Source organism: Salvelinus namaycush, chromosome 1 (genome assembly GCF_016432855.1).
Source record: "Salvelinus namaycush isolate Seneca chromosome 1, SaNama_1.0, whole genome shotgun sequence".
Classification (NCBI taxonomy): domain Eukaryota; kingdom Metazoa; phylum Chordata; class Actinopteri; order Salmoniformes; family Salmonidae; genus Salvelinus; species Salvelinus namaycush.
The window spans coordinates 2,902,542-2,927,555 of record NC_052307.1 but is presented as its reverse complement, the minus strand read 5'-3'; the positions used below and the strand labels follow the sequence as shown (position 1 = coordinate 2,927,555).

Here is a 25,014-nt window from a genome sequence, read left to right as displayed (position 1 = left end):
TGATCAGAAGGCTCAAACTAATCCTGTAACCTCCTGCATCTCCAATGATCAGAAGGCTCAAACTAATCCTGTAACCTCCTGCATCTCCAATGATCAGAAGGCTCAAACTAATCCTGTAACCTCCTGCATCTCCAGTGATCAGAAGGTTCAACCTAATCCTGTAACCTCCTGCATCCCCAGTGATCAGAAGGTTCAAACTAATCCTGTAACCTCCTGCATCCCCAGTGATCAGAAGGTTCAACCTAATCTTGGAACCTCCTGCATCTCCAGTGATCCGACGGGTTTAAACCACATACTGCCATTTGGCTTGTCAAATGCCCCCTTATAGATTCTCTTCATAAAGGACTGTACATTGAAAAACAATGTAACTGGGAATCAAAATGGCATGCTCATACTCTAATATTTCACAATAATGCTTGGCAATCGCGAGGGCAGTCTTTTGCATCCCCCAATGTTCCAAATGTGGAATCCGTACCCTATCCATATCATAGATAGTAATGGTTTGAAAAAATTCCAAGATATTACATGTAGATTTTAAATACAAATACACATGACCAGGCAACTCCTTTTTTTCTAGATTTACAACTTAGGTCAGCAATGCTGGTCTCTGGAGTCCCTTTGGGAAACCCAACTACCGAACCATCAAATGATGGAATTTATAAATAAATTATCTGGGCTCCCGAAATGACTGATCTCCATAGAATATAAACAACTTTTGGAAAGCTCATATTCTGAGCCATTAAAAAAGTCTACAGATGTAAGTGAATCTGAACAACCCTGTAGCCCTTTCCTGGAGTCGATGCTCAAAAGTGGGTGGAATGTTATTCATGTTTTTCATAATTTCATAGTTAATAAAGATAATTTCCCCCAAAAACGTGAGTGTTTCTATGTCGAACAGTTTTGTTATATTTCACTTCTTTCAGTTTCTTTGCATGCTGGGTTTATTGTTACTGTTTCTGTAATATGATCTTAATGATCTTTATATTTATGGACCTTTTTTTGAGTGGCAGCCAACAGGAAAATGCTAATAGAGTATGAGATTGACTGCCATTGTTTCAGAGGTCTGTAGCTAACTACTTGGTGTTTGTGTTTTCAGACGGTGTGTAACTACTTTGGTGTGAACGAGAGTTTCCAGATGCTTCCGGTGTTCAACCCTGAACTCTTCACACTGAAAGGACGGCACAGAGTGCACCACACAGACCTGCCAGACAAATCATGTAAATTATCTCTAATATATATACAGGGACAAGAAAAAATATGTGAACCCTTTGGAATTACCTGGATTTCTGCATAAATTGGTCATAAAATTTGATCTGACCTTCATCTTAGTCACAACAATAGACAAAAACAAATTATTGTATATGTCTCCACCACTACACACACCAACAAACAGACCTGTGCTGTTCTCTCTGTCTCCAATAACAAACACAGACCTGTTCTGTTCTCTCTGTCTCCAATAACAAACACAGACCTGTGCTGTTCTCTCTGTCTCCAATAACAAACACAGACCTGTGCTGTTCTCTCTGTCTCCAATAACAAACACAGACCTGTTCTGTTCTCTCTGTCTCCAATAACAAACACAGACCTGTTCTGTTCTCTCTGTCTGTAATAACAAACACAGACCTGTGCTGTTCTCTCTGTCTCCAATAACAAACACAGACCTGTGCTGTTCTCTCTGTCTCCAATAACAAACACAGACCTGTTCTGTTCTCTCTGTCTGTAATAACAAACACAGACCTGTGCTGTTCTCTCTGTCTCCAATAACAAACAGACCTGTGCTGTTCTCTCTGTCTCCAATAACAAACACAGACCTGTTCTGTTCTCTCTGTCTCCAATAACAAACACAGACCTGTTCTGTTCTCTCTGTCTCCAATAACAAACACAGACCTGTGCTGTTCTCTCTGTCTCCAATAACAAACACAGACCTGTTCTGTTCTCTCTGTCTCCAATAACAAACACAGACCTGTTCTGTTCTCTCTGTCTGTAATAACAAACACAGACCTGTGCTGTTCTCTCTGTCTCCAATAACAAACACAGACCTGTGCTGTTCTCTCTGTCTCCAATAACAAACACAGACCTGTGCTGTTCTCTCTGTCTCCAATAACAAACACAGACCTGTGCTGTTCTCTCTGTCTCCAATAACAAACACAGACCTGTTCTGTTCTCTCTGTCTCCAATAACAAACACAGACCTGTTCTGTTCTCTCTGTCTACACCAACAAACAGACCTGTTCTGTTCTCTCTGTCTCCAATAACAAACACAGACCTGTCTGACACATCATGTAAATTATTTCCACAGCTTCTGTCTCTGTCTCCACACATCAAGCCATAAGATTGAAACACCCCAAGTTTTGTCTCAGATGTTTAATGTAGGGGTTCAGTGCTTGACATGGGACTGAAATAGATGCCGGGTACTGTTTTATATTTAGATACAGGAGCTCTACAATACTTTAGAGCTAATAAAGGAAACAGAAGCTTAAGCCTGCAGGTTTTCAGCTCTAGCCTGCAGGTATTCAGCTCAAGCCTGCAGGTATTCAGATCTAGCATGCAGGTATTCAGATCTAGCGTGCAGGTATTCAGATCTAGCCTGCAGGTATTCAGATCTAGCCTGCAGGTATTCAGATCTAACCTACAGGTATTCAGATCAAGCCTGCAGGTTTTCAGCTCTAGCCTGCAGGTATTCAGCTCTAGCCTGCAGGTATTCAGCTCTAGCCTGCAGGTATTCAGCTCTAGCCTGCAGGTATTCAGATCTAGCATGCAGGTTTTCAGATCTAGCATGCAGGTATTCAGCTCTAGCATGCAGGTATTCAGCTCTAGCATGCAGGTATTCAGATCTAGCATGCAGGTATTCAGCTCTAGCATGCAGGTATTCAGTTCAAGCCTGCAGGTATTCAGTTCAAGCCTGCAGGTATTCAGCTCTAGCCTGCAGGTATTCAGCTCTAGCCTGCAGGTATTCAGCTCTAGCCTGCAGGTATTCAGATCTAGCATGCAGGTTTTCAGATCTAGCATGCAGGTATTCAGATCTAGCATGCAGGTATTCAGCTCTAGCCTGCAGGTTTTCAGCTCTAGCCTGCATGTTTTCAGCTCAAGCCTGCATGTTTTCAGCTCAAGCCTGCAGGTTTTCAGCTCAAGCCTGCAGGTATTCAGATCTAGCCTGCAGGTATTCAGATCTAGCGTGCAGGTATTCAGCTCTAGCGTGCAGGTATTCAGATCTAGCCTGCAGGTATTCAGCTCTAGCGTGCAGGTATTCAGATCTAGCCTGCAGGTATTCAGATCTAGCCTGCAGGTATTCAGCTCTAGCGTGCAGGTATTCAGGTCTAGCGTGCAGGTTTTCAGATCTAGCCTGCAGGTATTCAGCTCTAGCGTGCAGGTATTCAGATCTAGCGTGCAGGTATTCAGATCTAGCGTGCAGGTATTCAGATCTAGCGTGCAGGTATTCAGATCTAGCCTGCAGGTATTCAGATCTAGCCTGCAGGTATTCAGATCTAGCCTGCAGGTATTCATCTCCGGTGTTCGATATACATTTGAAATCATCATCCACATTAGCTTAGCTGCCGATGAGCTTGTCTAATGTAGTCCTCTTAAGGGCACTCCAGACAATCAAGTTTAAAATATAGTGTAACACAGGTGTGTAGCAGAGGTGTCGTTAGCCTAACTAATAGCCTCCGTCTTCCTCTCCAAGCAGGCGGACTAGGAGTATCTGCTGTTACTGGGATCATAGTGGGAGCCCTGCTGGGGACAGCACTGCTCATGGCCTTCTACTTCATCAGGTAAAACGGCACTTCAACCTCTTAAATTAAACGTTTAATTAAAAGTTTGGCTCATTTCAACTGGATTCAAGCTTCATTTTAACCTCACCTCAAAGACAGCACTGATCTATAGGAAAAGCATAACGACTGACAGCTATAGGGTGAATACAGACATAGGAATACAGACGTGACAGCTATAGTGGGAATACAGACGTGACAGCTATAGTGGGAATACAGACGTGACAGCTATAGGGTGAATACAGACACGACAGCTATAGGGTGAATACAGACATAGGAATACAGACATGACAGCTATAGGTGGAATACAGCCATGACAGCTATAGGGTGAATACAGACATAGGAATACAGACGTGACAGCTATAGTGGGAATACAGACGTGACAGCTATAGTGGGAATACAGACGTGACAGCTGTAGGGTGAATACAGACACGACAGCTATAGGATGAATACAGACACGACAGCTATAGGGTGAATACAGACGTGACAACTATAGTGGGAATACAGACGTGACAACTGTAGTGGGAATACAGACGTGACAGCTATAGTGGGAATACAGACGTGACAACTGTACTGGGAATACAGACGTGACAGCTATAGGGTGAATACAGACACGACAGCTATAGGGTGAATACAGACGTGACAACTATAGTGGGAATACAGACGTGACAACTGTAGTGGGAATACAGACGTGACAACTATAGTGGGAATACAGACGTGACAGCTATAGTGGGAATACAGACGTGACAGCTATAGTGGGAATACAGACGTGACAGCTATAGTGGGAATACAGACGTGACAGCTATAGTGGGAATACAGACGTGACAACTGTAGTGGGAATACAGACGTGACAGCTATAGTGGGAATACAGACGTGACAACTATAGTGGGAATACAGACGTGACAGCTATAGTGGGAATACAGACGTGACAGGTATAGTGGGAATACAGACGTGACAGCTATAGTGGGAATACAGACGTGACAGCTATAGTGGGAATACAGACGTGACAACTATAGTGGGAATACAGACGTGACAGCTATAGTGGGAATACAGACGTGACAGCTATAGTGGGAATACAGACGTGACAGCTATAGTGGGAATACAGACGTGACAGCTATAGTGGGAATACAGACGTGACAGCTATAGTGGGAATACAGACGTGACAGCTATAGGGTGAATACAGACACGACAGCTATAGGGTGAATACAGACATAGGAATACAGACATGACAGCTATAGGTGGAATACAGCCATGACAGCTATAGGGTGAATACAGACATAGGAATACAGACGTGACAGCTATAGTGGGAATACAGACGTGACAGCTATAGTGGGAATACAGACGTGACAGCTGTAGGGTGAATACAGACACGACAGCTATAGGATGAATACAGACACGACAGCTATAGGGTGAATACAGACGTGACAACTATAGTGGGAATACAGACGTGACAACTGTAGTGGGAATACAGACGTGACAGCTATAGTGGGAATACAGACGTGACAACTGTACTGGGAATACAGACGTGACAGCTATAGGGTGAATACAGACACGACAGCTATAGGGTGAATACAGACGTGACAACTATAGTGGGAATACAGACGTGACAACTGTAGTGGGAATACAGACGTGACAACTATAGTGGGAATACAGACGTGACAGCTATAGTGGGAATACAGACGTGACAGCTATAGTGGGAATACAGACGTGACAGCTATAGTGGGAATACAGACGTGACAGCTATAGTGGGAATACAGACGTGACAACTGTAGTGGGAATACAGACGTGACAGCTATAGTGGGAATACAGACGTCACAGCTATAGTGGGAATACAGACGTGACAACTATAGGGTGAATACAGACGTGACAGGTATAGTGGGAATACAGACGTGACAGCTATAGTGGGAATACAGACGTGACAGCTATAGTGGGAATACAGACGTGACAGCTATAGTGGGAATACAGACGTGACAGCTATAGTGGGAATACAGACGTGACAACTGTAGTGGGAATACAGACGTGACAACTGTAGTGGGAATACAGACGTGACAACTATGAGGTAAGCATCACAGTAAACATACATAACTTGCCTGGTCTAAATGAAATCGTAATGAATGTGAAACTCAAAGCTTGTTGTTGTTGCTAACAGGAAGAACTACACTATAACCGTTGAGAGACGCACAGCCAGGGAGGAACGTGACACGGGGAAACATCGTCAGCTACGAGAAGATTCTGTCAGATCCATCTTCTCGGCGGCGTAGAGCCTCACCGCGTTCGTCTGTGGCTCCTGACGGTTCCGTTCCAGCCAAGCATCATGGGAATGTGACCAAAGACTCGACACACTGTACCCTGCTGTCAGAGTACTCATGCTATTTAAAGAAAGACATAGTGTCATTGTTTTGTGTTTTTTTTTTTTTGGGGGGGTGTTTTAACGTTTTGGAATTTCATCAACTCAGGAAAGTTAGCTGTCACAAAAGCACCACTTGCATCTCATCTCTGCAGAAAGATATAGGTGTGTATTCTCCCCTTAAGAGGGCCAGCACGGAAGCATTTTATAGTCTGTGCAAATTGCTTTTAGTAATCATTAAGACCTTAGTAGTATAACACTGCATAGTTGTCAATGTACAGAATCGTGGGTGTGAATGTATTCAGATAATGGACGCTGTTGTCATGAGATTTTGGAAAAGTTTTGACCTGTTTGTCAGTAAAAATGCATTTGCTCTCCACCCTGCTGTGTTTTAGTCAAACCTGAGATAACTGGTGTAGGCCAGATCAGAGGTAACTGGTGTAGGCCAGATCAGAGGTAACTGGTGTAGGCCAGATCAGAGGTAACTGGTGTAGGCCAGATCAGAGGTTAACTGGTATAGGCCAGGTCAGAGGTTAACTGGTATAGGCCAGGTCAGAGGTTAACTGGTATAGGCCAGGTCAGAGGTTAACTGGTATAGGCCAGGTCAGAGGTTAACTGGTATAGGCCAGGTCAGAGGTTAACTGGTATAGGCCAGGTCAGAGGTTAACTGGTATAGGCCGGGTCAGAGGTTAACTGGTATAGGCCAGGTCAGAGGTTAACTGGTATAGGCCAGGTCAGAGGTTAACTGGTATAGGCCAGGTCAGAGGTTAACTGGTATAGGCCAGGTCAGAGGTTAACTGGTATAGGCCAGGTCAGAGGTTAACTGGTATAGGCCAGGTCAGAGGTTAAGTGGTATAGGCCAGGTCAGAGGTTAACTGGTGTAGGCCAGATCAGAGGTAACTGGTGTAGGCCAGATCAGAGGTAACTGGTATAGGCCAGGTCAGAGGTAACTGGTATAGGCCAGGTCAGAGGTAACTGGTATAGGCCAGATCAGAGGTTAACTGGTATAGGCCAGATCAGAGGTTAACTGGTATAGGCCAGATCAGAGGTTAACTGGTATAGGCCAGATCAGAGGTTAACTGGTATAGGCCAAATCAGAGGTAACTGGTGTAGGCCAAATCAGAGGTAACTGGTGTAGGCCAGATCAGAGGTAACTGGTGTAGGCCAGATCAGAGGTAACCGGTGTAGGCCAGATCAGAGGTAACCGGTGTAGGCCAGATCAGAGGTTAACTGGTGTAGGCCAGATCAGAGGTTAACTGGTATAGGCCAGATCAGAGGTAACTGGTATAGGCCAGATCAGAGGTAACTGGTATAGGCCAGATCAGAGGTAACTGGTGTAGGCCAGATCAGAGGTAACTGGTGTAGGCCAGATCAGAGGTAACTGGTATAGGCCAGATCAGAGGTAACTGGTATAGGCCAGATCAGAGGTAACTGGTATAGGCCAGGTCAGAGGTAACTGGTATAGGCCAGGTCAGAGGTAACTGGTATAGGCCAGGTCAGAGGTAACTGGTATAGGCCAGGTCAAAGGTTAACTGGTATAGGCCAGGTCAAAGTTAACTGGTATAGGCCAGGTCAGAGGTAACTGGTATAGGCCAGGTCAGAGGTAACTGGTATAGGCCAGGTCAGAGGTAACTGGTATAGGCCAGGTCAGAGGTAACTGGTATAGGCCAGGTCAGAGGTTAACTGGTATAGGCCAGGTCAGAGGTTAACTGGTGTAGGCCAGGTCAGAGGTTAACTGGTGTAGGCCAGGTCAGAGGTTAACTGGTGTAGGCCAGGTCAGAGGTTAACTGGTGTAGGCCAGGTCAGAGGTTAACTGGTGTAGGCCAGGTCAGAGGTTAACTGGTGTAGGCCAGGTCAGAGGTGACTGGCACATGCATCTAACTTCAGTACACTTGTTGACCAGCGATCACGTAAAATAGGGTCTATCAACGAAGGCTTTGCAGCTAAAACAATGAACTTGTTTGGAATGGTCTCTAGGTATGCTGACCCAGAGGCATGTTTACAGAGTTTCTGCATTATTGATGTATTTACATCATAGTACAATACTCAGAGTTTATATTTACATAATAATGAGGAATTCCCTTTGACCAATGGGGGAAACAAACATTATTTTCTATTGACCCGCAGTGTAAAAAGAGCCAACATCGTCGTTGATTTTTTTTTGTTATACAGAAATAACAAAATAACAATACATGCCGAAAATCTGCTGTGTTGTTCAATGTAACCAGGTAAAAAAAATCCCGACCTATGGTCTGCAATGTTCTCACGTAGGGAAATATAGAGCCTGCGAGAAGAGCCCTGTGGCTTCAGGCTATGTGGCGTGGGAAATGTGGTGACCCTGTGTCCAAGTTGGCTACACATCGCTATGAATGTGGAAAACATTTCATCAGAGGTAAGACCTTTAACTAGTTTAGTGTATTCCGTTTGTAACTCCTCACTACTTGTAGTTGTATAGTCTGTTAGTAACTCCACTCACTACTTGTAGCTGTATAGTCTGTTTGTAAAGTGTTTTTGTTCTTGGCTAGCTAAAGGGCTTGTAAGTAAGCATTTCACGGTAAGGTCTACACCTGTTGTATTCGGCGCATGTGACTAATCAAATCTGATTTTGATTTTAATGTTCTGGTCAGTACCTAGCTAGCACTCACTCACGTGGCTACAAGCACCATCATGAAAAGGGGCATGAAGGAAGCCCTACAATATTAGGTTTTTCTAAGCAGTTAGAATGCTTGGGAGCAGGCGATGTTGAAAAGTGATCTTCAGACATGTTGCACTTTTCATAAATGTAGTTTTTTAATGGACTAAAACAAACAAACAATGAGAAAATTGTGTTTGAAAAAGGCCAAATATTTGCTGTGAGCCAATGGGGTAACCTAGGTGACCAAATCTGGTTCATCTCACAGATGGGCGGGGCCTCGACGTTCTATCTAATTCCAACTAGGACTATCAAAGAATTACATATGGCAGCCATGTTAGCTCCCCGTGGGCAATGTTGACCAAAAGCAGTTTACAGAAATTTCTTAATTTTAAACAATGCCATATAACTGAACGTCTAGAATAAAACATTTGAATCAAAATACTTGCCATGAATGGATAAATGGAATGCTCAATGGCAGTAACATGGCGTCCATTTTAAAAGTTTGCCACACTCTCTATATACACTCACTGACCAGTTTATTAGGTACACCACCCTGTTCATGAAAATGGATTGCTTCTACAGACAGTCACCAGTCTGCCTGCTATATAAAACAGGCAGACAGGCATCGAGGCATTCAGTTACTGTTCGGTTGAACGTTAGAATGGGTAAAACAAGTGACCTAAGCGACTTTGAGTGTGATATGATCGTCGGTGCCAGGATACATTTTCAGTATCTCAGAAATGGCCGCCCTCCTGGGCCTTTCACGCACAACAGTGTCTCGGGTTTACAGAGAATGGTGCGACATCGTGTATGTGTGTGTGTGTGTGTGTGTGTGTGTGTGTGTGTGTGTGTGTGTGTGTGTGTGTGTGCCATTCAGAAGTTGACAAAAACGCCTTTGAACATGACAGTAGGTCAAATCAAGTCAAATCAAATGGTATTTGTCACATGCGCCGAATACAAAGACCTTACAGTAAAATGCTTACTTACAAGCCCTTAACCAACAGTGCAGTTTAAAAACACATGAATAAGAAATAAAAGTAGCAAATAATTAAAGAGTAGCAGTAAAATAACAATAGCGAGGCTATAGGCGAACCTGTTTGAGTGTTTCAGGAAGTGCCACGCTGCTGGGTCTGTCAGGATCAACAGTTTCCCGTGTGTATATTATTATATATAACATCATATTAGGAAAGTGTTCATAATGTTTAGTATACTCAAGTACAGATGGTATATACACTAGATGGCCCTGTAATATTTGGCTATGTGTCTTTGCATGGATTTCACTCTGAATCAACCAATCAAAGTCAATGATGTAAGTAATACACGTTTCATGTAATAATTCATCATTAATACACTCTGTAAAATGATCTGGTAAAATCCTATGCTTATTTTCTAAAGATTCCTTTCTAGAGAGAATATATGCAAAGGTTATTCTGTAATATACCCTTCCCCCAATATATAGTACCGGTTACAAGTTTAGACACACCTACTTAGACACACCTAAGTTTTTTTTAATTTGATTTTTAATTTTATACATTGTAGAATAATAGTGAAGATATCGAAACTATGAAGCAACATGATATTACTTTTCAAAACATTAAATGTGTGCCTTCAGGCCATTACTCCACTACCACCTACAGTTAAAGTCGGAAGTTTACATACAGAATCATGTAGTAACCAAAAAACAAATCAAAATATATTTTATGTTTGAGATTCTTCAAAGTAGCCACCCTTTGCCTTGATGACAGCTTGGACCACTCTTGGCATTCTCTCAACTAGCTTCACCAGGGAATCTTTTCCAACATTCTTGAATGAGTTCCCACATATGCTGAGCACTTGTTGGCTCCCAAACCATCTCAATTGGGTTGAGGTCGGGTGATTGTGGAGGCCAGGTCATCTGATGCAGCACTCCATCACTCTCCTTCTTGGTCAAATAGCCCTTACACAGCCTGGAGGTGTGTTGGGTCATCGTCCTGTTGAAAAAATATATATAGTCCCACTAAGCCCAAACCAGATGGGATGGCGTATCGCTGCAGAATTCTGAATTCTGTGCCTTGAATTCTAAATAAATCACTGACAGTGTCACCAGCAAAGCACCCCCACACCGTCACATGCTTTACGGTGGGAAATACACATGCGGAGATCATCCGTTCACCCACACCGCGTCTCACAAAGACACGGCGGTTGGAACCAAAAATCTCACATTTGGACTCATCAGACCAAAGGACAGATTTCCACCGGTCTGATGTCCATTGCTCATGTTTCTTGGCCCAAGCAAGTCTGTTCTTCTTATTGGTGTCCTTTAGTAGTGATTTCTTTGCTGCAATCTGATCATGAAGGCCTGATTCACTCAGTCTCCTCTGAACAGTTGATGTTGAGATGTGTCTGTTACTCGAACTCTGTGAAGCATTTATTTGGGCTACAATCTGAGGTGCAGTTAACTCTAATGAACTTATCTTCTGCAGCAAAGGTAACTCTGGGTCTTCCTTTCCTGTGGCGGTCCTCATGAGAGCCAGTTTCATCATAGTGTTTGATGGTTTTTGCAACTGCACTTGAATACATTTTCAAAGTTCTTGAAATTTTCCGCATTGACTGACCTTCATGTCTTAAAGTAATGATGGACTGTCATTTCGCTTTGCTTATTTGAGCTGTTCTTGCCATAATATGGACTCTGTCTTTTACCAAATATGGCTATCTTCTGTATACCACCCCTACCTTGTCACAACACAACTGATTGTTTCAAAGCCGTTAAGAAGGAAAGAAATTCCACAAATGAACTTTTAACAAGGCACACCTGTTAATTGAAATGCATTCCAGGTGGCTACCTCATGAAGCTGGTTGAGAGAATGCCAACAGTGTGCAAAGCTGTCATCAAGGCAAAGGGTGGCAACTTTAAAGAATCTCAAATATAAAATATTTTTTGATTTGTTTAACAGTTTTTTGGTTTCTACGTGAATCCATAAGTGTTATTTCATAGTTTTGATGTCTTCACTATTATTCTACAATGTAGAAAGTTGTACAATGTAGAAAACATTGTAGTACAATGTAGAAAAACCCTTGAATGAGTAGGTGTGTCCAACATTTTGACTGATACTGTGCACAAAATATAAACACAACATGTAAAGGGTTGGTCCCATGTTTCTTGAGCTGAATTTTTCATACGCACAAAAAGTTTATTTCTCTAAAATGTTGTGCACACATTTTTTTTTACATCCCTGTTAGTGAGCATTTCTCCTTTATCAAAATTATCCATCCACCTGACAGGTGTGGCATATCAAGAAGCTCATTAAACAGCATGATCGTTACACAGGTGCACCTTGTGCTGGGGACAATAAAAGGCAACTCTAAAATGTGTAGTTTTGTCACAACACAATGCCACAGATGTCTCAAGTTTTGAGGGAGCGTGCAATTGGCATGCTGACTGCCGGAATGTCCACCAGAGCTGTTGCCAGAGAATTTAACGTTCATTTCTCTACCATACGCCACCTCCAATGTCATTTTAAAGAATTTTGGCGGAATGTCCAACCGGCCTCACAACCACAGACCACGTGTATTGTGTCATGTGGGTGTGCAGTTTTGCTGATGTCAACGTTGTGAACAGAGTGCTCCATGGTGGCGGTGGGGTGGCAGGTATAAGCTACGGACAACGAACACAATGGCATGTTATTGATGGCAATTTGAATGCACAGATACACCGTGATGAGATCCTGAGGCCCATTGTAAGTAATAATAGAAACACAACATAAAACATACAGTTACTTATTTAGTACATAGTTAAGAACACTTCTGATATGAGAAAGCAGTGCAGCTTCAGGGTTAGGGAAGCCTTCAGAAAGCAGTGCAGCTTCAGGGTTAGGGAAGCCTTCAGAAAGCAGTGCAGATTCAGGGTTAGGGAAGCCTTCAGAAAGCAGTGCAGATTCAGGGTTAGGGAAGCCTTCAGAAAACAGTGCAGATTCAGGGTTAGGGAAGCCTTCAGAAAGCAGTGCAGCTTCAGGGTTAGGGAAGCCTTCAGAAAGCAGTGCAGCTTCAGGGTTAGGGAAGCCTTCAGAAAGCAGTGCAGCTTCAGGGTTAGGGAAGCCTTCAGAAAGTATTCGTACTCCTTGACTTATTACACATTTTGTTCTGTTACAGCCTGAATTCAAAAAGGATTAAATTTTGATTTTTCTTCTCGGCCATCTACACACGATACCTCATAAAGACAAAGTGAAAATTTGTTTGTAGCTTTTTTTGTACATTTGTTGCAAATGAAATACAAAAAAATATCAAATTTACGTAAGTATTCACTCCCCTGGGTCAATACATGTTAGAAAGACTTTTGGCAGCAAATCACCTTTGGGGCGGCAGGTGGCCTAGTGGTTAGAGTGTTGGACTAGTAACCAGAAGGTTGCAAGATCAAATCCCAGAGCTGACAAAGTAAAAATCTGTCATCCTGCCCTTGAACAAGGTAATTAACCCACTGTTCCTAGGCCGTCATTGAAAATAAGAATTTGTTCTTAACTGACTTGCCTGGACAAATAAAGGAATATATACAGGAGCTATGGATGAAGGTTTTTCAACCAATTCCAAAGCAGTTGTCTCACAGCAACATAAAGCAAAACGCTTACTACAATACCTCAGTCTCTAAGGGTTCACCTCTTAATTAAACAAGTATTGTCCTATTTTAAACTCCGTTATCAAATGCATCATAATCAATCAGTACATTCTTTAAAAGCAATGTTTCTTAACAACGACCAGCAAATTCATCAACGAAATGAAGGGCTAGATTAAATCCGTTGTCTTAAAGATCAGCGTTAGCTAGCGCGATTTCTATTTAAAGGGAATGCTGCTGCGTTTTCTGGAGAGACTGCGTTCCTAAAGGAGCCATATTCAATCCATGTATAGACATTTAGGTTCACACTGACTCCATACACTCCTGTGAACCCACAACATCAAACGGTTCTGGGGAGAAGTTTCCTTTTCACTTTGTCAGTTGTTACAAACAGTACTAGTCGCCCGCACACAGACACACACTGACAACAACAAAAAAATCCAGCTTTAATTAGTCATCAGGGAATAATCATTAGATGGACATCCTGGAACAATGTTTATTCCTCTCTAGTATCTCCTGTAAGGTTTGGTGGTTCTTACTTTTGTGTGGCTCTCATCTTCTCACCGTGTATTGAGGTGAAAAGATAATGGCCGGGATTTAATCCGATCGCCCCTTTTCGGCGATGCACATTTTTAAAGGAAAAGTTCACCCATGATAAGACTGCATTTACAGTGAACACTGCATATGTGGGCTCAATAGGAAATGACCTTTTAAATATGAAGAAGAGCTAGCTCGGATTGGTTGGAATCCAGCCATTTGTAATTTCTCACAAAAGGGACCCAGTTGTGTCAGCAAATTCACTACCCATAATTCATTACCCATGTCTACACCAAGTACATGCTTCCATTATAGTCCTCCAAATATGAGGGTTATTGAAAACACAAGACACTTTCTCATCCCCCAATAGGAGGTGTCTCAATGTCACACCCCCTTCTCAAATGTCTTTGTATGATTTATCAGTTTGTTTGATAATGAATTATCTATAAAAGCTACATGGAACCAGTGATGAGGACATGTACTGATTTAAGTAAAGTACCTATGTATAATGTGATGTTATTTTACGATTAGCTTTTTTTGTAGAAATGTAATATCGGAATGTTTATTTTAACCCCCTAGTTTTGTGTCCTGGAACAATGTTTATTCCTCTCTAGTATCCCCTGTAAGGTTTGGTGGTTCTTACTTTTGTGTGGCTCTCATCTTCTCACCGTGTATTGAGGTGAAAAGATAATGGCCGGGATTTAATCCGATCGCCCCTTTTCGGCGATGCACTTATTTTTGAGATGACACATTTAGAAATATCTGCCTTTTACAGACTATATATATATATATATATCTTGATTATATATGATGACATTATCTTTATATATATATATATATATATCTTGATTATATATGTTGACATGGCTTTTTAAGACATATATGGCATATATAACTTATTTACATTACCAACATACATTATATATATATATATTTATTTATGAACAGAAATAAAATGTACCAAGTAGTTTCTTCCATTGTTGCTTATTTGAACACATTTGCTTGGTGTCAAAAAACCCTCACTGTTCATTGGTTGCACGTTTTGTCACAACGTTCGTTTTAGAACTGATGGCCCACTGAACATTTCACTAGTGACGACTTTGTCATCTGTCTTAAATACATTTGATTACACTTTTTTTTTTTTTTTTACAGACTAATAAATAGGTGCCTACTTTAGCAATGTCATCATATTCCCAAGCCACTATAGTGTATTTTAGACAACAAAGTCATTAGCCCCCCCCGTTTGACCTTTTTTGACCGTCGATATGGCTGCGGCGTCTGTAGAACGCTGATAACCATGGTAACGGAGTGATCGAGCTGCAACCTATGAATAGAATCAACATCTATGGCTTAACGAGAATACGATGTGGTTTGTCAACTAGCTCCTTTACAGAATCTACTAGAAAATGGACTGTACAACTTTCATAGAAAGCCATTTTATCAAATGCCCGCTTCTCCTCTTTCTTGATGTTCTATAGTACAACTCCACAAACACTGGGGACTTTAGCCTGTACGGCAAGGAGACTAGACTGTACTGCAGGGATGGGCAACTGGCGGCTTCGGACCCCCTTTTTGGTAGGCCCGCGGATCAATTTCCAAAGAATTGGAACTGTTCAGAGTTAGAGTAGTAGAATACGCAAGGTGCAATTTTTTTTGCCATTTGGTTGTCCATAGTCAGGTTTACTCTCGGTATGTCAGTCACTGACAGTCACTCAATCAGATGGCTACAATTTGTTAGATTGGTACTTTAGTCCAGCGGCCAGCAATCTACACTTCTAGTAGTCATGGCCGAATTACCGACCAGGGGGCCCCCATTGATTTGGATTATTCACTCTCACCCAGATATCATATTGAAAACAGCCATTTCCCTCCGCCCCATGGCAAAATGTGTAGAATTGCAGGAAATAAGCTGTAAAACTACAAAATCTTCTCTCCACCCCATGTGATTATTATTATTTGACCATGCTGGTCATTTATGAACATTTGAACATCTTGGCCATGTTCTGTTATAATCTCCACCCGGCACAGCCAGAAGAGGACTGGCCACCCCTCATAGCCTGGTTCCTCTCTAGGTTTCTTCCTAGGTTTTGGCCTTTTCTAGGGAGTTTTTCCTAGCCACCGTGCTTCTACACCTGCATTGCTTGCTGTTTGGGGTTTTAGGCTGGGTTTCTGTACAGCACTTTGAGATATCAGCTGATGTAAGAAGGGGCTATGTAAATACATTTGATTTGATTTGCAGTATTTTTGCTTTAACCTCTAATTCCTCCCAATCCCGGATCCGGGAGCACCCCCATCAGTAAAAAAGCTGACTAGCATAGCCTAGCATAGCGTCACAAGTAAATACTAGCATCTAAATATCATTAAATCACAAGTCCAAGACACCAGATGAAAGATACACATCTTGTGAATCCAGCCATCATTTCTGATTTTTTAAATGTTTTACAGGGAAGACACAATATGTAAATCTATTAGCTAACCACGTTAGCAAAAGACACCACTTTTTTTACTCCACCATTTTTTTTACTGCATCAGTAGCTATCACAAATTCGACCAAATAAAGATATAAATTGCCACTAACCAAGAAACAACTTCATCAGATGACAGTCTGATAACATATTTATTGTATAGCATATGTTTTGTTAGAAAAATGTGCATATTTCAGGTATAAATCATAGTTTACCATTGCAGCCACCATCACAACTCTCACCAAAGCGACTAGAATAACTACAGAGAGCAACGTGAATTACCTAAATACTCATCATAAAACATTTCTGAAAAATACACAGCGTACAGCAAATGAAAGACAAACATCTTGTGAATCCAGCCAATATTTCAGATTTTTTAAGTGTTTTACAGCGAAAACACAATATAGCATTATATTAGCTTACCACAATAGCCAGAAACACAACACCATTTACCAGCAGCAAAGGTTAGCGATCGTAACAAGCAAGCAAAAGATATATAATTTTTGACTAACCTTCATAAACTTCTTCAGATGACAGTCCTGTAACATCATATTACACAATGCATACAGGGTTTGTTCGAAAATGTGCATATGTAGCGGCACAAATCGTGGTTATACAATGTGAGTAGTGGCCAAACTTCAAGCAATCTGTCCGGCGCCATCTTGGAGAGGCACCTAATCTAATCATTAACTATTCATAAACTTGACTAAAAAATACAGGTTGGACAGCAAATGAAAGATACATTAGTTCTTAATGCAACCGCTGTGTTAGATTTTTAAAATTAACGTTACTGCGCATACAGCGTGCGCTAAAGCGAGACCGCACCAAAATTCATGGCGGAATTATTGTTTAACATTTGTCAACATAAATACGAATTAACAGCATAAAGACTTCTTACTATTTGACGAGCTTCCATCAGAATCTTGGGCAAGGTGTCCTTTCTCCAGAACAATCGTCTTTTGGTTGAAAGATGTCCTCTTCTCCTGTAGAATTAGCAGCTAACGCTAGCTATGTGCCGGAGAGGTGTCCAACTCGTGATAGCGCGTGACAAAGAATATCCAGAAAATCGCAATAAACTAATAGAAACTGCTATAAGTCGGTTTAAATTAACTACCTTATGAAGTTTTTAAGACAAAAATCAAATTAAATCAGAGCTGGAGATATAGAACTGCTAAAACGAAAGCTTTTCAGGACGCCATTGTGATGTCCCTCCTGCGCCAGGCGCCCCGTTGAAAAGAACGGACCTTCCGTTCCACGGGCTTTTATAGTGCCCCAGATGGTGCAATCCACTCCATTCAAATTCTCACCGCTTACTGACATCTAGAGGAAGGCGTATGCAGTGCATGTAGCCCCATGGGAATTTATAAACTGACCCTAAAACAGAGACCTCGATTTCAGAAATCTCACTCCTTGACAGGAAGTGTGCTGTTCTGTTCTGTTTCACTCAGAGAAATAATTCAAACGGTTTTAGAAACTAGAGAGTGTTTTCTATCCAATAGTAATAATAATATGCATATTGTACGAGCAAGAATTGAGTACGAGGCAGTTTAATTTGGGAACGAATTTTTACAAAGTCGAAATGGCGCCCCCCTATTGACAAGAAAACTACATTTTCTCTACAAAAAATAAATAAAAAAATCTGGCAAAATGTGTAGAATTGCAGAAAATTAACTCAAACTTTTTTTCTCCGCTGTCAAAAGAAAGGCTGCTAAAATGTTTTGCTCATAAGGTGAGGTTATAGATTTGGGTACGTAGACCCGCGAGTCCCCCATGATGAGTTCCGACCCACAAGTCACTGCGGCCCCCGATGATGAGTTCCGACCCGCGAGTCACTGCGACCTCAATAATGAGTTCAGATTTGTGACTCTTTCTCTGTCAGTCTCAACCTGGCCTGTATTTATTCCCATGTTAAAATTAAATTGTTGAACCTTTCGAACAATCAAGCAAAAAATATGCTCAGCAGCAAGTACCATATTTGATCCTTAACATGTAGCCATGAGAGAAGTATTCTAAACGGATGTAACTTTTCAGGAAAGATGGACAACAGAGAGACTGCTTGAGTCCTTTCTTGGTGTTTAGCGTTCAGCCGTCCATTCCTCGTGGACTCCCGACTAGCAGTGTGAAAGCTGTGGGTAAACAGGCCGGGACAGAGAGGTTGTCGTGTGTGTGTGTGTGTGTTTTGATTTGATTTACTAGGATCCTCATTAGCCGACGCCAATAGCAACAAATCAAATCAAATTGTATTTGTCACATGCGCCACCTACAACAGGTGTAGACCTTACAGTGAAATGCAATGAAACTTACAAGCCCTTAACCAACAATGCCTTTTTTTCTGAAAAATAAGTGTTATTAAGAAAGTATTTACTAAAATCAACAGAAGTAAACAATGAATAAATAACAAAGAAGAAAATAGAAAAAATAACTAATCATTAAAAGAGCAACAATAAAATAACGAGGATATATTTACTGCATATATACAGGGGCTACCGGTACAGTACAGAGTCAATGTGCGTGGTCACAGGTTAGTCGACACTCAGCAAAAATAGAAACGGCCCCTTTTCAGGACCCTGTCTTTCGAAGATAATTCGTAAAAATCCAAAATAACTTCACAGATCTTCATTGTAAAGGGTTTAAACACTGTTTCCCATGCTTGTTCAATGAACCATAAACAATTAATGAACATCACCTGTGGAACCTTCGTTAACCTATCTAGGACTGGGGTTCCGCTAGCGGCCAACAGCCAATGAAATTGCAGGGCGCAAAATACAAATCAACAGAAATCTCATAAATCAAATTTCTCAAACATACAAGTATTAGGCACCATTTTAAAGATACAATTCTCATTAATCCAGCCACAGTGTCTGATTTCAAAAATGCTTTACAGCGCAAGCTCCACAAACGATTATGTTAGGTCACCACCAAGTCATAGAAAAACCCAGCCATTTTTCCCGCCAAAGAGAGGAGTCACAAAAAGAACAAATAGAGAGAAAATTAATCACTAACCTTTGATGATCTTCATCAGATGACACTCATAGGACTTCATGTTACACAATACATGTATGTTATGTTCGGTAAAGTGCATATTTGTATCCAAAAATCTTATTTTACATTGGCGTGTTACGTTCAGTAGTTCCAAAACATGCAGTGATTTTGCAGAGAGCCACATCAATTCACAGAAATACTCATTATAAATGTTGATGAAAATACAAGTATTAAACATGGAACTTTAGATAAACTTCTCCTTAATGCAACCGCTGTGTCAGATTTCAAAAAGACTTTACAGAAAAAGCATAATCTGAGTACGACGCTCAGAGTCCAAAACAGCCAAAATAAATATCCGAAATAGCATTATAAATATTCACTTACCTTTGATGATCTTCATCAGAATGCACTCCCAGGAATCGCAGTTCGACATTAATGTTTGATTTGTTCCATAATGTCCATCAATTATGTCCAAATAGCTTCTTTTGTTTGGTAAACAAATCCAAACGCGCGTTCAGGTCCAGTTGGACGAAAAGTTAAAAAAGTTATATTACAGGTCGTAGAAACTTGTCAAACTAAGTATAGAATCAATCTTTAGGATGTTTTTATCATAAATGTTCAATAATGTTCCAACCGGAGAATTCCATTGTCTGTAGAAAAGCAATGGAACGAGAACTACCTCTCATGTGAAATGCGCTTGACTGAGAACGAGGCTGCTGCCAGGCCCCTTAGTCAAACAGCTCCCATCCGTTCCCCCTTCACGGTAGAAGCCTGAAACAACGTTCTAAAGACTCTTGACATCTAGTGGAAGCTGTAGGAAGTGCAAAATAACCCACATCTCACTGTGTATTCGATAGGGGCTGAGTTCAAAAACTACAAACCTCAGATTTCCCACTTCCTGTTTGGATTTTTTCTCGGGTTTTTTCCTACCATATGAGTTCTGTTATACTCACAGACATCATTCAAACAGTTTTAGAAAATTCAGAGTGTTTTCTATCCAATACCAATAATAATATGCATATATTAGCATCTGGGACTGAGTAGGAGGCAGTTTACTCTGGGCACGCTATTCATCCAAAAGTGAAAATGCTGCCCCCTATCCCAAACAAGTTTTAAGACACTAACAGCTTACAGATGGTAGGCAATTAAGGTCACAGTTAGGACACTAAAGAGGCCTTTCTACTGACTTTCTACATCAAAAGACACATGCACAGGGTCCCTGTTCATCTGCGTGAACGTGCCTTAGGCATGCTGCAAGGAGGCATGAGGACTGCAGATGTGGCCAGGGCAATAAATTGCAATGTCTGTACTGTGAGACGCCTAAGACAGCGCTACACAGAGACAGGACGGACAGCTGATCATCCTCGCAGTGGCAGACCACGTGTACCAACACTTGCACAGGATCGGTACATCCGAGCATCACACCTTAGGACAGGTACAGGGTGGCAACAACAACTGCCCGAGTTACATCAGGAACGCACAATCCCTTCATCAGTGCTCAGACTGTCCGCAATGTGCCGAAAGAGGCTGGACTGAGGGCTTGTAGGCCTGCTGTAAGGCAGGTCCTCACCAGACATCACCGGCAACAACGTCGCCTACGGGCACAAACCCACCGTCGCTGGACCAGACAGGACTGGCAAAAACTGCTCTTCACTGACGAGTCGCGGTTTTGTCTCACCAGGGGTGATGGTCGGATTCACGTTTATCGTCGAAGGAATGAGCATCACACCGAGGTCTGTACTCTGGAGCGGGATCTATTTGGAGGTGGAGGGTCCGTCATGGTTTGGGGTGGTGTGTCACAGCATCATCGGACTGAGCTTGTTGTCATTGCAGGCAATCTCAATGCTGTGCGTTACAGGGAAGACATCCTCCTCCCTCATGTGGTACCCTTCCTGCAGGCTCATCCTGACATGACCCTCCAGCATGACAATGCCACCAGCCATAATGCTCGTTCTGTGCGTGATTTCCTGCAAGACAGGAATGTCAGTGTTCTGCCATGGCCAGCAAAGAGCCTGGATCTCAATCCCATTGAGCACGTCTGGGACCTGTTGGATCGGAACTTGCGGGAACTTGCAGGTGCCTTGGTGGAAGAGTGGGGTAACATCTCACAGCAAGAACTGACAAATCTGGTGCAGTCCATGAGGAGGAGATGCACTGCAGTACTTAATGCAGCTGGTGGCCACACCAGATACTGACTGTTACTTTTGATTTTGACTTCCCCTTTGTTCAGGGACACATTATTCCATTTCTGTTAGTCACATGTCTGTGGAACTTGTTCAGTTTATGTCTCAGTTGTTGAATCTTGTTATGTTCATACAAATATTTGTACATGTTAAGTTTGCTGAAAATAAAGTTAATAAGTTGACAGTGAGAGGACTTCTTTTTTTTGCTGAGTGTACATGTAGGTAGAGGGTCAATGCAAATAGTCCGGGTAGCCATTTGATTAGCTGTTCAGGAGTCTTATGGCTTGGGGGTATTTTAACAAGCAGCAGCTACTCTTCCTGGGGTCCAGCAAAATGAAGGCATTTTATACAGTTTAAAAAAATATTACAATACATTCACAGATTTCACAACATACTGTGTGACCTCAGGCCCCTACTCCACCACTAAATCCATGTGTATGCATTGTGTGTGTGTGTGTGTGTGTGTGTGTGTGTGTGTGTGTGTGTGTGTGTGTGTGTGTGTGTGTGTGTGTGTGTGTGTGTGTGTGTGTGTGTGTGTGTGTGTGTGTGTGTGTGTGTGTGTGTGTGTGTGTGTGTGTGTGTGTATGTATGCATGTGTCTGTGCCAATGTTTGTGTTGCTTCACAGTCCCCACTGTTCCAATAGGTACTTTTTTATCTGTTTTTGAAATCACATTTTATTGCTTGCATCAGTTACCTGATGTGGAATAGAGTTCCATGTAGTCATGGCTCTATGTAGTACTGTGCGCCTCCCATAGTCTGTTCTGGACTTGGGGACTGTGAAGAGACCTCTTGTGGCATGTCTTGTGGGGTATGCATGGGTGTCTAAGCTGTGTGCCAGTAGTTCAGACAGACAGCTAGGTGCATTCAACATGTCAGTACCTCTCATAAATAAAAGTAGTGATGTAGTCAATCTCTCCTCCACTTTCAGCCAGGAGAAATTGATATGCATATTATTGATAATAGCTGTCTGTGTACATTCAAGGGCCAGCTGTGCTGCCCTGTTCTGAGCCAATTGCAATTTTCCTAAGTCCTTTCTTGTTGCACCTGACCACACGACTGACCAGTAGTCCAGGTGTGACAAAACTAGGGCCTGTCGGACCTGCCTTGTTGATAGTGTTGTTAGGAAGGCAGAGCATCACTTTATTATGGACAGACTTCACACCATCTTAGCTACTGTTGCATCAATATGTTTTGACCATGACAGTTTACAATCTAGGCTTACTCCACGCAGTTTAGTCATCTGAACTTGCTCAATTTCCACATTATTTAATACAAGATTTAGTTGAGGTTTTGAGTGTTTGAGTGTTTTGTTCCAAATGCAATGCTTTTAGTTTTAGAAATATTTAGGGCTAACTTATTCCTTGCCACCCACTCTGAAAGTAACTGCAGCTCTTTGTTGAGTGTTGCAGTCATTTCAGTCACTGTAGTAGCTGACGTGTATAGTGTTGATACAAAGACACTCTGGCTTTACTCTAAGTCAAAATTGAAAAAAGCAAGGGGCATAAACAGCTGCCCTGGGGAATTCCTGATTCTACCTGGATTATGTTGGAGAGGCTTCCATTAAAGAACACCCTCTGTGTTCTGTTAGACAGGTAACTCTTTATCCACATTATAGCAGAGGGGTGTAAAGCCATAACACATACGTTTTTCCAGCAGCAGACTATGATCAATAATGTCAAAAGCTGCACTGAAGTCTAACAAGACATTGTCCACAATCATTTTATCACCAATTTCTCTCAGCCAATCATCAGTCATTTGTGTAAGTGCTGTGTTTGTTGAGTGTCCTTTCCTATAAGCATGCTGAAATTCTGCTGTTAATTTGTTTACTGTAAAATAGCATTGTATCTGGTCAAACACAATTATTTCCAGAAGTTTACTAAGGGTTGGTAACAGGCTGAATGGTTGGTTATTTGAGCCAGTAAAGGGGGCTTTACTATTCTTGGGTAGCGGAATGACTTTAGCTTCCCTCCAGGCCCGAGTAGGCTTAAATTGGAGATTATACTGTATATATTTTTTTATTATATATTTGTTTCACCTTTATTTAACCAGGTACGCTAGTTGAGAACAAGTTCTCATTTACAACTGCGACCTGGCCAAGATAAAGCATAGCAGTGTGAACAGACAACAACACAGAGTTACACTTGGAGTAAACAATAAACAAGTCAATAACACAGTAGGAAAAAACTAAATGAGTCTATATACATTGTGTGCAAAAGGCATGAGGTAGGCAATAAATAGGCCATAGGAACGAATAATTACAATTTAGCAGATTAACACTGGAGTGATAAATCATCAGATGATCATGAGCAAGTAGAAATACTGGTGTGCAAAAGAGCAGAAAAGTAAATAAATAAAAACAGTAAGGGGATGAGGTAGGTAAATTGGGTGGGCTGTTTACAGATGGACTATGTACAGCTGCAGCGATCGGTTAGCTGCTCAGATAGCAGATGTTTAAAGTTGGTGAGGGAAATAAAAGTCTCCCATTAAGATGTGGCAAATAGGAGAGGCAACATCGTCTGATTAATATTCTCAGTAATTTTCCATCCAGATTGTCAGACCCCGGTGGCTTGTCATTGTTGATAGACAACAACAAAAAAATTCACCTCTTCCACACTGACTTTACGGAATTCAAAAGTACAATTTTTGTCTTTCATAATTTGGTCCCATATACTTTGATGTGTAGTGTCAGCTTTTGTTGCTGGCATGTCATCCCGAAGTTTGCTAATCTTGCCAATGAAAAAGTCATTAAAGTATTTGGCAATATCAGTGGGTTTTGGGATGAAAGAGCCATCTGATTCAATGAATGATGGAGCTGAGTTGGATTTTTCCCCCAAAATTTCATTAAAGGAGTTCCAAAGCCTTTTACTCTCATTCTTTATATAATTTATCTTCGTTTCATAGTGTAGTTTCTTTATCTTTTTTTTTTGTTTAGTCACATGATTTCTTAATTTGCCGTACGTTTGCCAATCGGTTGGGCTGCCATACTTAATTGCCATTCCTTTTGCCTCATCCCTCTCAACCATACAATTTCTCATTTCCTCATCAATCCAAGGGGATTTAACAGTTTTTACAATCATTTTCTTAATGGGTGCATGCTTATTAGTAACTGGAATAAGTAATTTCATAAATGTGTCAAGTGCAGCATCTGGTTGCTCCTCATTACATACCCAACAAATATTGTTTACATCATCAAAAAAGTAATCACTACAAAACCTCTTGTATGACATACACTATATTAGGCCCAGCCTTTGGAACTTTGGTTTTCCTTGATATGGCTACTATATTATGATCACTACATCCGATGGATTTGGATACTGCTTTAAAGCAAATATCTGCAGCGTTAGTAAAGATGTGTTCAATACATGTTGATGATTTAATTCCCGTGCTGTTTGTAAATACCCTGGTAGGTTGACTGACAAACCTGATCCAGGTTGCAGGCACTGGTTACAGTTTGAAGTGTTTTACTGAGTGGGCAGCTTGATAGCCAGTCAATATTTAAATCACCCAGAGAAT

At 41.6% G+C, this 25,014-nt stretch overlaps 1 protein-coding gene across 1 annotated transcript in view; it reads left to right on the top strand.

Annotated features, from left to right (window-relative positions):
- The window catches only part of LOC120053570 (atrial natriuretic peptide receptor 3-like), an 83,310-nt gene extending 77,193 nt beyond the window's left edge, over positions 1 to 6,117 (top strand). Inside the window, exons 6-8 of the mRNA XM_039000703.1 lie at positions 1,097 to 1,217; positions 3,685 to 3,769; positions 5,916 to 6,117. Coding sequence (XP_038856631.1) covers positions 1,097 to 1,217; positions 3,685 to 3,769; positions 5,916 to 6,027 — 318 coding nt within the window. The 3' untranslated portion in view covers positions 6,028 to 6,117. The remainder of the gene's footprint in view (positions 1 to 1,096; positions 1,218 to 3,684; positions 3,770 to 5,915) is intronic.
- Positions 6,118 to 25,014: the final 18,897 nt, after the last annotated feature.